The 12,955-nt window shown below is 42.9% G+C and overlaps 1 protein-coding gene across 1 annotated transcript in view; it reads right to left on the bottom strand.

Annotated features, from left to right (window-relative positions):
- Positions 1-12,955, bottom strand: part of LOC131591725 (protein O-mannosyl-transferase TMTC1-like) — a 134,561-nt gene that overhangs the window by 107,131 nt on the left and 14,475 nt on the right. Inside the window, exons 4-5 of the mRNA XM_058862711.1 lie at positions 12,133-12,309; positions 10,058-10,258 (exon numbers count right to left, since the gene is read on the bottom strand). Coding sequence (XP_058718694.1) covers positions 10,058-10,258; positions 12,133-12,309 — 378 coding nt within the window. The remainder of the gene's footprint in view (positions 1-10,057; positions 10,259-12,132; positions 12,310-12,955) is intronic.

Genomic DNA, 12,955 nt, shown 5'->3' with positions numbered 1-12,955 from the left:
TAAAAATCCAAGTCCCAGCATCTGGGGTACTACGTGATATTCTGAGACCTTCCCTTCCTCTGCCCATTTCCCAAAGGATCTCATAGAGACTGAAGAGGTACAGGAAAGGGTAATAAGGCTCATCAGACACATGGAATGGTGTCTGTGTGAGGAGAAAGTCAAGAGAACAGGGCTCTCCACCCTGGGAAGGGAGTGCACATAGAAATACCATAAAATTATGAAGGGCCTGAGGAAGGGAACCAGCAAAATTACTTTCTACTTCTTATCACACGAAGTCAAATGGCTCCCAATGAAATTATCACGTTTCAAGCAAACAAAAGGATTCCTTTATATGGTGTGCAATTAAAATCACAGAACTCACAGCAACAAGAGACCCTCAAAGTCAGAGGAGAGAAGGATTCTAAAAAGGAAATGAGGCAACTCCACAGAGTACAGGTCCACAGAGAGTCTTAAACACAGTGCTCTAGATACAGCATCCAGATCCATGGGCTCTAAATCAATGCCTGGCACATGTTCAGCAGCCACAGTAAGGAAAGATAACCCTGTCCTGGCCCCATGCCCGTTCTTCTCTTCTCCGTAAACATCCAGTAATGACCATGGTCAGAACAGAGAGCTAGATGGACGGTCTGGTTTGATGTATTCTTCTTTTATGTTAAATATACTGATAGGAGTTCAACAGACAAATCCTAACTTAAACTAAAATGAATTCTTTGTTGTTTTGGTTTGTTTTTTTCCCTTGAAGAAATATCATTCAAAAATTCCTCTATTTATATTGATGTATAGCACTAGACCAAATGCATGAACAAATGCCTTCTGGATGGAAAGCTATCCATCATCTCCAAAAGCTTGTATGGGCAATGAATGAAGGAATTTCATTTTCCATAGTAATTCCATGATGGAGATGCCAGTCAGGACCACAGGCAGGGTCATGACAGTGAATCCACAGTATGCCAGCCAAGATCAGCAAAGGAATGCTGACCATAAGAGATTGATTAGAAAGACCAGCATTAGAAGCCATTTAGACCACAGACCAGGTGGCAGCTTTCTAAAATTAAAATTCCTGATGCTTTTACCAAAAACATTTGCACTGTAAGCAATTAATCTGCTGAAATGTATGTGACATAATTAACAGTGGAGAGAACAGGGGAGAAGAGGGAGAACAACAACAAGTTAATTGAGTTTACTACCAGAAAACAGAAGAAACATCTCTGCTTCAAATTTTTACGGACAACTCACAGGTGCAGTCATACAAGCTGCTGTCATGAGATTAGGCAGAGATTATGGTAAATACAATTAACTCACCTAGTACCAAAATATTCCAAGAGAACCCAAAGCCATAATTTTACACCAGCTTGGTCCCTACAGAAATTCCTAGCATGGTCTTGAAGGAACTGTATGTGTGTGTATGACAGGATAAAGCTGTGTTTTATGGGAAGGATATAAAGGCAATGTTCCATCTCCCTTCCACCTCTAACTGATAATTACTCTTTCCCTGAATTTTATTTTGAACAATCAGTGGAAAACTTTCTTGTCCAGCTTTTCCTGCTAATTTTCCTCTTTAGAAGAACACCCAGAGGATTTGTTGGTACCTTTCACAGATTAAATGGAACTGTACTTTTTTCCATACCTTTTATACTAGCACAACCAAAGTGCAACCATAGTTAGTTTCAAGTAATAATTTTATGTTTAATATTTCCTCATACCAGAGCTGATTTGCAAAACCAAGGGATTTCACAGGTCACAAAAGGAGAGATTTGAGCAGACTTCAGCCCGCAGCCTGAGCAAAGGACCTACAGCAAATATGCTGCCAACCAAAGCTTTAAACAGAGGGAACAGCTGCATTATCCACATGGCAAAAGAATGATATTTTCTTAAGACAACCAAACCTAACTTTTAGAAAGAAGGTTAAAAAAAAAAATCAAAACGACCACCACAGCATATTCCAGTGGAAGATTATCATTTAAACCACTCTGTGATCAGTTGTGGCAGGCAATGAGAATTTGTAAGGCAAAGCAGGGTGCCACCAGATGCTGCAAGACCTATCAGACCTGGAAAGCAAACACTCCACAGCAACATTCCAACAGCCCAAGCACAAACCTTGCCTTTCATGGCTTACTTTGGCCAATATCTGAATTTTAGCACGGATGTTTGGGAATGTGGAATGCATTTACAAGAGTCCCTTTTGCGCCGCAGTTTCCTGGATATTCACATTCTGGAAATTGCTTAAAAGAATAGAAACAAAAAATCTGCATTTCAAAGATCAAGAGAGAAAAGTGCGTTCCAGCATTTCCAAGCCAAGTAGAAGATTAAGGTTTCTAATGCACTCATTGGAAAAGAATATTGGGATAACTGCATTAGAAATGTGAAAGAGGATTTAATACTCTGCTTTAGATTAAGTTGAAGATTAAGTTTCTAGTCAGGGAAGAATCTGTTCATCTTGGAAAGCCTACAGGGAGGATGGGAGAAACATAACACATGCTAGCAGATTTTATTTTTTTTAGACTTTTTAAACCAAATATTAAATCTCAACAGCTACTTCATATTAAAAAAAATCAAAGTAACACTTATCACACAAATGAAACCATCCACCTAAAGTCACACTTGATGAGATTGGTGTCCTTGTGGTTTTGAGAAAATGATTGCTTGTATCAGCCTGTGAACGCTTAAAACCAAGTAACTTAGTCCTGAGAGTCTGCTGTCCCTCCCTTAATACATTCTGTGATTACCAGGTTCACAGAGGAGACATGGACCAGCTTGGAAAGCACCAGTCATTAATGAGGTAGGTAGTTACAGCTGAGTCCTTTACTCCTGAGAACAGCCTAAAAGTTTTCACAAAGATGTCAAAAAATGTGTCTGGAAGTCAAAGTGTAAGAGAGAAATTGTTCCATTAGATTTGCTACCCAGGGAAATACCTGCAAGTCTCGGTATCATCCATCTTCAGGTGTTGTGGTTGGGGTTTTTTTGTTATTTCCTGAGTGACTGAGATACTGTTCTGTGCCAAACTAACCCAGATTTACTGCAAGGAAAGTGACCTGGCACGCCATTAGGGTTTGTTCCTGTTTCTCAGCCGCTGTTAATTCTTCAACACTGGTTTACAGGGCTTTCAGAGAAAGCCAATGAGCACGGGCACGCTGCTGTTTCAAACACTGCTTTAATGAGACTGCCATGAACTGTGAATGGAAAGGCAGTCCTGTGAAGTAAAGGGAATGAACAGAGACTCCTGTGAGTCAGCTCTGGGACACACAGGCTGCACCTACAAATTGGGGATTTCCAATTAGCAGCACAGGGAACAGAAGAGGCTGACGTACAATGAAGTGACTGCAACTGCAGGGCTTAAATGCAATTCCCATTAATGAGAGAAAAGAACCTTCTCCCTCTGCACACGAATGAATAAGCGATCAGCATCTGTCAGAAGATGAGGAAAAAAGAAACCCAAAAGCACCAAGACCAGTCATTAACTCTTCCTCCTGATTCTGTTTTGTGCAGCACCATTCTTTGTCCCAGCCACAATTTCCACAAAAATGGATTTTCATGAACTAAATCAAAGTCTGAAGAACTTTTAGAAGACTAAATAATCTTTTCTAGAAAGGAAAAAACCCAAAAAAGCTAAGTCATCATCAGCTAAGAAAAATAACATCAGACTCAGTCTTGTACCTTTTTTCTGACATTCAATGTACATGAAGGCAAACTACTCAGTTTATTTGCTGCTTACTGAAATAAACAGGGCCTCTTGGTACTGTCGCATATAAATAGTCCAGGAGAAATTATTTACTTTCCTCTTCCTTCTAGGAAGTACTTTAAAAGGGAGAGAGCTGTTTTTCTGTACTGCAAGAAAAGTGCTATTCAGAACAGTGGCTGAAACACAGATCCAACAAAGGGTGTCAAATTGAAAACCAGCCCTCTTCTATTCAAACAAGTGCATGCACAAGTGCCTACTTTTCCAGCCACAAGGAAGCCAAGAGTGAGATCAGCTGTGGCTCCATGCCACCCCAAGCACCAGAGCAGGCTCCTGCCTTCTGCCTGGTTCTCCATGCTCCCTCCTCCTGGAACCCAGGCAGCAAGCAGAGGGAAAACTCCCGAGTTAGTTATAGGGCAGAGGAGAGCTGAACCCCCAAAGCTGGAGAGATGAGATCAAAAAGAAACTGGGGTTTGCAGCCTGTGGAGCAGAAACCCACACAGAGGGGAGGAGGAGATAAGCAAGGACAGTGAAGGCTGAAAGCTGAAAGAATCTGGAGGGACCTTGCCCCCATGCTGGGCAGAGCTCCCACGGCAGAAGATTGAACCAGAGAGGTGGGAGGAGTGGGGGATGGAGGATGCAAGAGGCAGTACAAGGACACAGATCAGGGCCCTTGAATTGGCTTGGCAAGGACTTAGGGGACAGGAGTACAGGAGGGACCCTGGCAGTGAGACTAACACAGTAGCTCTTGAGGAAAGGAGCAAGATCCAAAAGGCAAAGCCTGAGAGCAAAGACTGGAAGCAATTAAATGATTAAGGAAAAGCAAACAAGAGAAAAGATGAGGACAGCCTGCAGCAGAAGAGGCAGGACAACAAACTGGGGAGAGAGGAAGGCAAAGGCTGCCAGAAGAAGCTGCACATGCTTCATTCCTCTCCGAGTCTGGAAGGGAACATCCTCTCATTCCGCCTCCTCTGTCTGCAAATATCTAAAGGAAAAGGTCCCTCACCTCTCAATACTGACTCCTATAGAGCACAGTCTACTGCTGCCACCAGGCAGTCTGCATGCTCAACCAGCAGATGTCCATGAAGTAAATACAAAGGTGAGTTTGACTCTTAACATCCATGTAGTTCCCCACTACAAAATTTCTGGCTATTCACTTTGTTTGTTCTGAACAGTAAAGGAAGTTACACATCCACAACAATGCCAAAAGTACTTTAGAAGATTACAGACCTAAGTAACACACTGCAAGGAAATACCAGCACTTGGTAGCCTGTACACAGAGGAATTACTGAGAAGTTGTAAATCTGTCTCAGAGCAGGACTTGTATAGCATGAAGTAAATAGGGCATAAGGCAATGCTCCGGACCAGGAAGAAACAAAATATCGAATAGTTACTCATTAAGTGAGCACCATCCATTCTGGGCAATGAATAGAGCAGGGAATGTGCAAAAAAGAAAAAGTCATGTGATAGTGTAACTAAAGACTGTCACAATAAAAACACACAAGGAGGCCACAACGAAGGCAGATCTTTCTTACCTGGCGAGCGCATATTTTTGCAGCACAATGAGATCTAAACAAGTCTTTTTCTGCATGCATGCAACCTTAGTCATCACCATACCAAAGCACTTAACTTAACTTGTTCTTAACTAAACTTCAGTCTGCAAGCAACGAGTTCAGTTACTTGTGCTGAAACAGCACTTGAAGATTTCAAAAATTAAGACACACGATGGTACAAGCATGCCTAAGTGAGAACCCTTGGCTTTGTTTCTTTTTTGGGAGGGGGACAGAAGACAACCAGCACATCACACAAATTGAGGTGGAAAAACAGCATGCATTACTGTGCCTCATCTTCCAGCACATGCCATGGGAACAGAGAGATGTAATTATTTTCCCAAGATTACACAAGGGTTCTCTGGAAGACAGTTGCAGGCCAGAGTGTGCGAATCCTCGGCTGGATCCAAAGCTGTAAGCATAGGGGCACTCACATCTGACATGTTTCTAGATTCTAGCAGAGCCTTCTGGTGGCCTCAGGTACCATCTGTGCATGACAATAAATATTGTCACTGACTACAGGGGAATTCATGGCCTTCAGAAAGGTTCACACAACATTTCCTACACAGACTGCACGGACACAGCAGTAGAGAGAGCTATTGCTCAGACTCACAATGGAAAAAACATCTTTAGAACTGAGCTCAGAGAAGAATAAACCACAGGCCAAACCCACCTCTGCAATCCACCTCCCCAGAGACAGCCAAACTTCATTCATAACTTGAGCTTACTAAATAGCAAGAATGGCAGAACCTCAGCAAGCCTGCTAGAATTAAGAAAACTTGCCACAGAAGCAGCATCCCATGGATCCCAGGAGAGCAATGACCTAATCTGCCATCCTTCAGCACACACTGTGCCTCCCTAGGCCTTGGGACTCAGGGCCCAACTTGCCTTTTGGAGCAAACTTGCATTGTCCTCTTCTCAATTCCATTTTAAATATCAGTCAAGGAAAAAAAGAATTCAGCCTATAGCCAGCAACAATGCAGCACTTCCTTTTCTCTGCTTTCACACAAAGGCAATCTAACACCAACCTTTGCTCAGAGCATCACAGTCTAGGAGCTTGATCCTCTATTGGAAAATCTCACAACCCTGAGGACATGGCCAGTAAGAGAGGAAGGAAAAAGCCTAGGCTGACTCTATTGCTTAATGTTCCAGACTACTCATTTTGCTTTCCTAGAAAAGAAAAGCATTTTGCCTGCTAGGTTTCCAGACCTTTTTCACCACAGACTGAACCTCAAACTGTCCTGGAATTTCTCCACCAGCTTTAGCTGTGGTGTTTGCAAAGCCCTTTAACACTAACTTGCTATTTTGCTGTTGCACAGCAAGGAACTTCGAGGCCAGAGACAAGAACCCAGGCTTTCTGCCTTATTTGTCAGGGGGCAAACATACAACAGAAATAATAGTTACCTTACTGCTTTTCTCAGAGGCTCACACTGCTTTTTGCTGCTGCACTTTGCACATGAAAGCAACCACTGCTGATCTCCGGGGTGTGTGTAAGTGCAACTAGGAACAACTAACCAAAATTTAATAAAGTTGTACCACATCTAACAGAAAGTGTCTTCCTCACACTTTTATAACCCAGGCAGTTTCATACTCCCACTTTTCTATCAAACACCCTCTAACAAATTCAAGAAAAGGTGAAGTTTGCACACATGAAAGCCCACATCTAGGAAACGGGTCACACCATTCTGCCTGTATCAGTTACAAATCTAGGACATAGCATTGCACTGTGTGGCCAGGGGAAGGAAGAGAAATTCAGCTGAGACTTCTGCTTTCTGAACAGTAATTTAATGTTTAAGCAGAAATGTGCCATACTATTGTATTAGTCAAAAATTAAAAAAAAAAAAAAATTAAAAAATCATAGCTACCCAAGGATTGGAAATAGAAGCAGCCAGCAAGGAAAAGCCAAGCAGAGTCCCACATTGTGTGTGCCAGAGCTTTCCCTCCACCTCTCCCTCTGCTCCTCCCTCATGCTGAGGGACAGCATCTGTTTCAGCTCAAACCCTGACCACGCACGCTGCACAGGGACGATGTGTTATGACCTCAACATGTTTTTCCTCACAGTCTATCAAACTTAGGGCCGGCACAGACATCCCTGGAATGCACCACATTCTGCAGAGCATTTCTATCTTCTTTCCCTTGCTACTCTAAGAGGAAACAACAGCACTGCCAGTTTAGTCATCAGATCACATTTATCCCTGCTATAGCCTTTAGGATTTCATTGGATTCTGGATCAATGGGGTTTTGGGCCTGGTTCCCACAATGCTAATGAGTAGTGAGCTCCCACACTCTCTTTTACACATACAACACAAGATTTAAAGTGATGCTGTTGGGCACAGCTCCAGGTACACCTGTTTCTTCTGTAACCTGGCAAAAAAAATATATATAATAAAGTACATAAATAAAAATAAACCACAAAAAAAAAAAAAAAAAAAAAGAAAAAGAAAAAAACACCACAAAACTTATGCAGCCGTTCATATACATGGAAAATAGCAGCATTAATTCCAGTCTATTGTCCACTCCAAGGGAAGAGTCTCCCCATCAACAGACACAATAAAAATGAGCTTCTAGGACACCAAAAAGAAACAGAGATTTCGGTTCCAAAAGTATGCAAGCTATTGTGGAGTCCTGTTTTTCAAGAAGCTTAGTCTGCAGTCCCCAGCTATTTATACAGCTGAAAACCTTCAGTGTGATTAGGTGGCTCAAAGGTGTTCATGGGCTGCACCACATTTAGCAATGCAGAGTGTGAGGCACATAGGACATGGCAGAACCAAAACCAATTTAAAAAAGGAAAAAAAGGTAAAAAATAGATCCCAGTTTCCAGTGGCTTCAACAAATCATGAAAAAGAGTATGAGTGATGATTGCCACTGATACTGGTTTTCAACAGGACACAGAGCACACCCCAGTGAGAGCACTGAGGCCTTACCCCAACCACAAGGTGAAAGTTCCTGTCTGTCCTTCCCCATTTATATCACATGGAAAGGCACATACACTCACAAGCCTCTTTCAGGTTTTAAAACTCAGGGAGATGGATCCAACCCACAAGAGATTCTAGTTACCTCATTTCAGTAGCATATGCCAACGTTCCCCAAAATTGCAATAAACTGTGGTGATAAAACCTACAATTTCCTCCAGACTAACTCATTCCTTACTCCTGAAGGCAACTGGGACTGCAACCCACATATTCACTGGATAGCTGAAGATAAGAGCAAGTGACAATAAAGAATAAAAATATCTCTGCACCAAGAATTTACATAACTAGCTCCAGTTACTGCTAATTAGACCAATTCCCTTAATTCCTCCATTACATTTCCTGCATTTTTCAGTTAGCTCTAGTAAGATGTATAATAAATTATTATTAAATAGAAATGTACTTGATCATATTACAAGTACTTAAAAGTATAGATCAGTGCACTACTACTTTATTCTAATTAAAACCTTACAATTAGTAATCTGGTAGACTAAATACGATACCTAAAGCTACTTCACTGTGCCAAATTTGTCCACCAATTTTGGAGCTTCTGAAATATTTAAAGCTTTTTCCCCCCATCCTTTTGCCACGCAAGAAGACCTACACAAGTCAGACAAATGTGAATTACAAGGAAAAATTGCATAATTAATCTTACAGATTTGACAGCAACTTCATTTTTTCTTTCTTTTTTTTTCTATGGCAAGGATTTACTTTTTTGTCCTTTTTTTTTTAAACAATATATTTTAATGGAGAAATTGTCTTGAGTTCTTCCTACTTCACTCATGTAATATGTCAACAGCACAACTCTCACAGAAGTGCTTCCCTCTCAGCCACTGGGACCAAGCCAGCTCCACTTTGGGCATCCCACAGCTAACCCTCACACAGCAAGTTGTTGCAAGTGTGTTGTACACAGCCAGTCACTTGAGAAGAGAGCAGCTGAGCAGCTTACACCACCATGAGAGCCCCTTTTCAAACAGAAAGCAGCTATGTACATGCAGGGCTTGATTTGCCATGAGCAGAAATCCTTGACAACACTTGAAGAGGCAGCTGCCAAAAAAGCAAATGCCAATTGGCAGCGTGGAGGAGCTCACTCTGAAGCCATCCCACGTGCACGGGCTCTCCATCCAACACAGCCTCTGCAGCCTCTCCTGAAGAGGCTGGAAAACGAGAGGCATTCCCCTTGTGTAAGAAAGGGATCTTCCCAAAAGCGGGGGCAGAGGGAGGGCATCTGGAAAAAGTATAAAGCAAAGGAGGGAGAAAGGAGCAGTAGGAAGAAAGAGGAGTAAAAGAAACAAGGAACAAGATGACAGAACAAGATAGGAGATGTTTTTTTATATTGATAACCTCCTGCTCCCTGTTGTGGGCATCAGTCCCTCCCAAGGAGCAAGCAACAGGACAAGAGGAAATGGCCTCAAGATGTGCCAGGGGTGTTTTAAATTGGATATTAGGAATATTTACTTCACTGAAAGGGTTGTCAAAAACAGACTGTCCAGGGAAGCAGTGGAGTCACTGAAGGTATTTAAAAGATGTGCAGATGTGGCATTTAGGGACAGGGCTTAGTAGCAGACTTGGCAGTGCTGAGGTAATAGCTGGCCTTGATAATCTTAGAAGTCTCTTCCAACCTAAACAATTCTATGATACTATCCATCAGGGACAACAGGGACAAATACAAGGATCAAAGAGGACAAAAAAGCTGACAAGTCCTCAGATATTCTCCTCACTCCCTTAACCCTCCTTCCACCTTCTCCCGTCCTCCCTCTCCAGTAGCACAAGAAAAATCACAGCAATTTCAGGATAAAAACGGCTAAAACAAAAGGCTGCTGCAAAATAGACTGGAATGGAGCAGGAGCAGGCAGCAGTACCTGCGAATGGCCCAGATGGCTCTGCTGGGCACGGCCAGGCCCCCACTGGGCTGCTCCTCGGGGTGGCAGGAGCTCCAGGCGCCGCGGTGAGCCAAGCGCTGCTGCTTCCCGTTCTCCCGGCCGGACAGCGGCACCGGCGGCGAGCTGCACCCAGAGGACACGGCAGGCCGGACAGGCCTCTGGTGAATGCCCCCGTTTCTCCTGAGAAAAGGGAGAAAAAGAAGGGAAAGGGGAAAAAAAAGGATTGAAGGACTTTTGATTCTTTGCGCTTTTACTTAGCGAAGGGTTGAGCGCTATGAAATCGGCACAACACGGTGTCAAACTACAACAGACGGCATTTCTTTAATCCAAAACAAAGCTGTTGTGTGCTGAGAGGACAGCATTTATTAGCTCCTACCTAGATCTAATACTACAGCGACAGAAGCTGAGCACTCCTGTATCAAGCTGTTCTCTGGACCTCTGTTAAGACGGGAAGCACCCCTAATTTTTTGATCCAGAAAACAAATGATGTTCCACCACTTTTAAACAGCAAGGTTGGAAGAAGGAGCAGGTAAGCTTTCAGCATCACGTAGAAGGCTGTTTGTTTTCTGCTGCCCCTTAAAGTCAAATGCAGTCATAAAACCTTGAGCATCACAAGTAGATACATAAATGCACAATACATGCAACCAGAGGAGATATAAAAATACAGCACATGTGGACTAGAGAGCTTCATTCCTGCAAGATAAATAGTGCCACATCTGGGGAACTGGCTGCCACTGAAACAAAAATACAGCTCGAAGAGGCCCCCTGGAATGCAGGCCTATGGGAAGGGGGAGACTGAGGAAAGGAGGGAGGAGGAAGGCACAGATTTCCCTCCAGTTAATTAACAGTTGTATTCCCTTTAGCCAGGCAGCTCCTGAAACACGCCTGTCAGGGTGTAAACGCAAGTGTTAACAAGCAAGCTGGCTGTCAGTGCCCAGAAATCTCCCTGGCTGCTTGCCCACCAGTCACACCACTAAGAACTACTTATCCAGTGAAAAGAGGAGGAATCCCCTGCCGATCCATTGTACCTGCCTGCTGATTGCTATTGCTGCCAGAGGGCAGGTCTGAAACGTGGTCTGTCCCCATTAGGGCCCAGAGAAAGGGCCACAAAGGGAGGGAAGCCAGGATGCTCCTGAGAGTCCTCCTTCTCCTCCCTGCAGTTGCTGCTCTCACCTTGCGCCAGCTCTGTTCATTTAATTCACTGCAGAAACACAAATTCAGTGTCCTTTTCATAACCCAGGTACACACAAGCTCATGCAGGGTGTGACAAGTTCCAGAGCTGGTGGGGCAGCACCAGTGGAAACACAAGAAATGATATGAGGAGTGAGACCTCCCATTCTCAGTGAGCTCTTACATTCACTCACAGATTGCATCAGGGATGTTTTGGGAGAGAAACAGATAAAAAACAGCTTCTAATAAAACAAGATTTCTGACTTTGAATGGAGATGGAAAATATCATAGTCATTTGTGACACTAAGTGGGGGTGGGGGGCAACCTTCAAAGTATTTAATTTTTCTACAGTGACTTCTGAGAGCTGCTAATTATTCCAACCAGAATTGGATGGGTATTTTCCCTCTTTTTCCATTCTGAAAGGACAGAAAAATATCAAACCTGTTTTTACCACTAAGCATCATACAATATTTCTAAACCCATGGCACTGTGACCGAATAATCAACAAGACACTGTGAATGGAAGGAGTTAAGCCAGAGAAATTTTAAGATGTTGATGCTTCAGTCAGAACTCCCACACTAAAAATAAATGTTAGTCTTGCCAGGGTAAATTCAGCATTTTAGGGATCAGTTCTTCACATCTGGTCAGTTTACCCAACAAAAGATATCAGGCAGCAAGACAGTAATGAAAACAAAAAACAAATCCAAAATAAACCTAAAACCACAGAATGAAATTGTGGGCCCCTCCAAATTTATCTAAAGTGTACCATCAAATTCAGCAGGGCAAGTCCATCTCCCCCAGTGCTGTATAATCATAATAATACATATTTTAGACTAACAGGTGAAAACACCTGCAAAGCACCATGAGCATAACAAGTTACTTACAATTTGAGTCCATTGTAGGAGAGGGAAAAGAAGTCATAAACCAAGCACACACCAAACACAGTGACTCCAGTTTCTTTCACCAGCATTGCACACGTCCCAAGGAATAAACTGAGCAGCAAAAATAATGGGGAGGCAGTGGGAGGGAAATGTTCCCCAACATAAAGCTGATCCACACTCCTGAAAAACAGAATTGACATAAAATATCTTAACTTCTCTGTTATTTTCATGTTTACTACCATCACACAAATACTGAGACACTTTTCCTTAATGCTTTAAGATGGTTGACATGAACGTGTTAAGACATGAACAATCTAAAATGAGGAAAGGCTCAGCCACAGGACAGGAAGACGCAAATATGGGGAGCTACTCGAATTCTTGGTGCACAGGAGGTGAAACCAAATAAAGTAGACTTGAAACAGTCAGAGGAAGGCAGAGTAAGTACAGAGAGGGCAGAAAAACACCTGCTTTCTGTCATGTGGAACACACATGCTTAATTCTCCTTATGGGACAAAATGCACAAGGCAAGCAAAAATTCCTCCATCCCACTCACACTCCCCTGAGTCAGAGATGTGTCCTAATCATTAACAGACTGGGCAGCAAGCCCCTATCACAGGGGAGAAGGCAGGAAAATACTGAAATCAAACAGGCAGATTCCTATGGGGTCACTATGTTTCACACCCTCGAAACCTTCAGAAGAGAACAGCATTGTGGGCTTGTAGCAGACAGCTCCACAGGGATATAAGCAGTTTCTCCCTGTGGCTGTGATGACATGGTGCTATTTCTGAATGCAAACAATGTTATTTCAAACTGCAAATAATGCAAA

This window comes from Poecile atricapillus, chromosome W (genome assembly GCF_030490865.1).
Source record: "Poecile atricapillus isolate bPoeAtr1 chromosome W, bPoeAtr1.hap1, whole genome shotgun sequence".
Lineage (NCBI taxonomy): Eukaryota > Metazoa > Chordata > Aves > Passeriformes > Paridae > Poecile > Poecile atricapillus.
The sequence above is the reverse complement of the archived record's forward strand: the minus strand, read 5'-3'. Positions and strand labels throughout refer to the sequence as shown.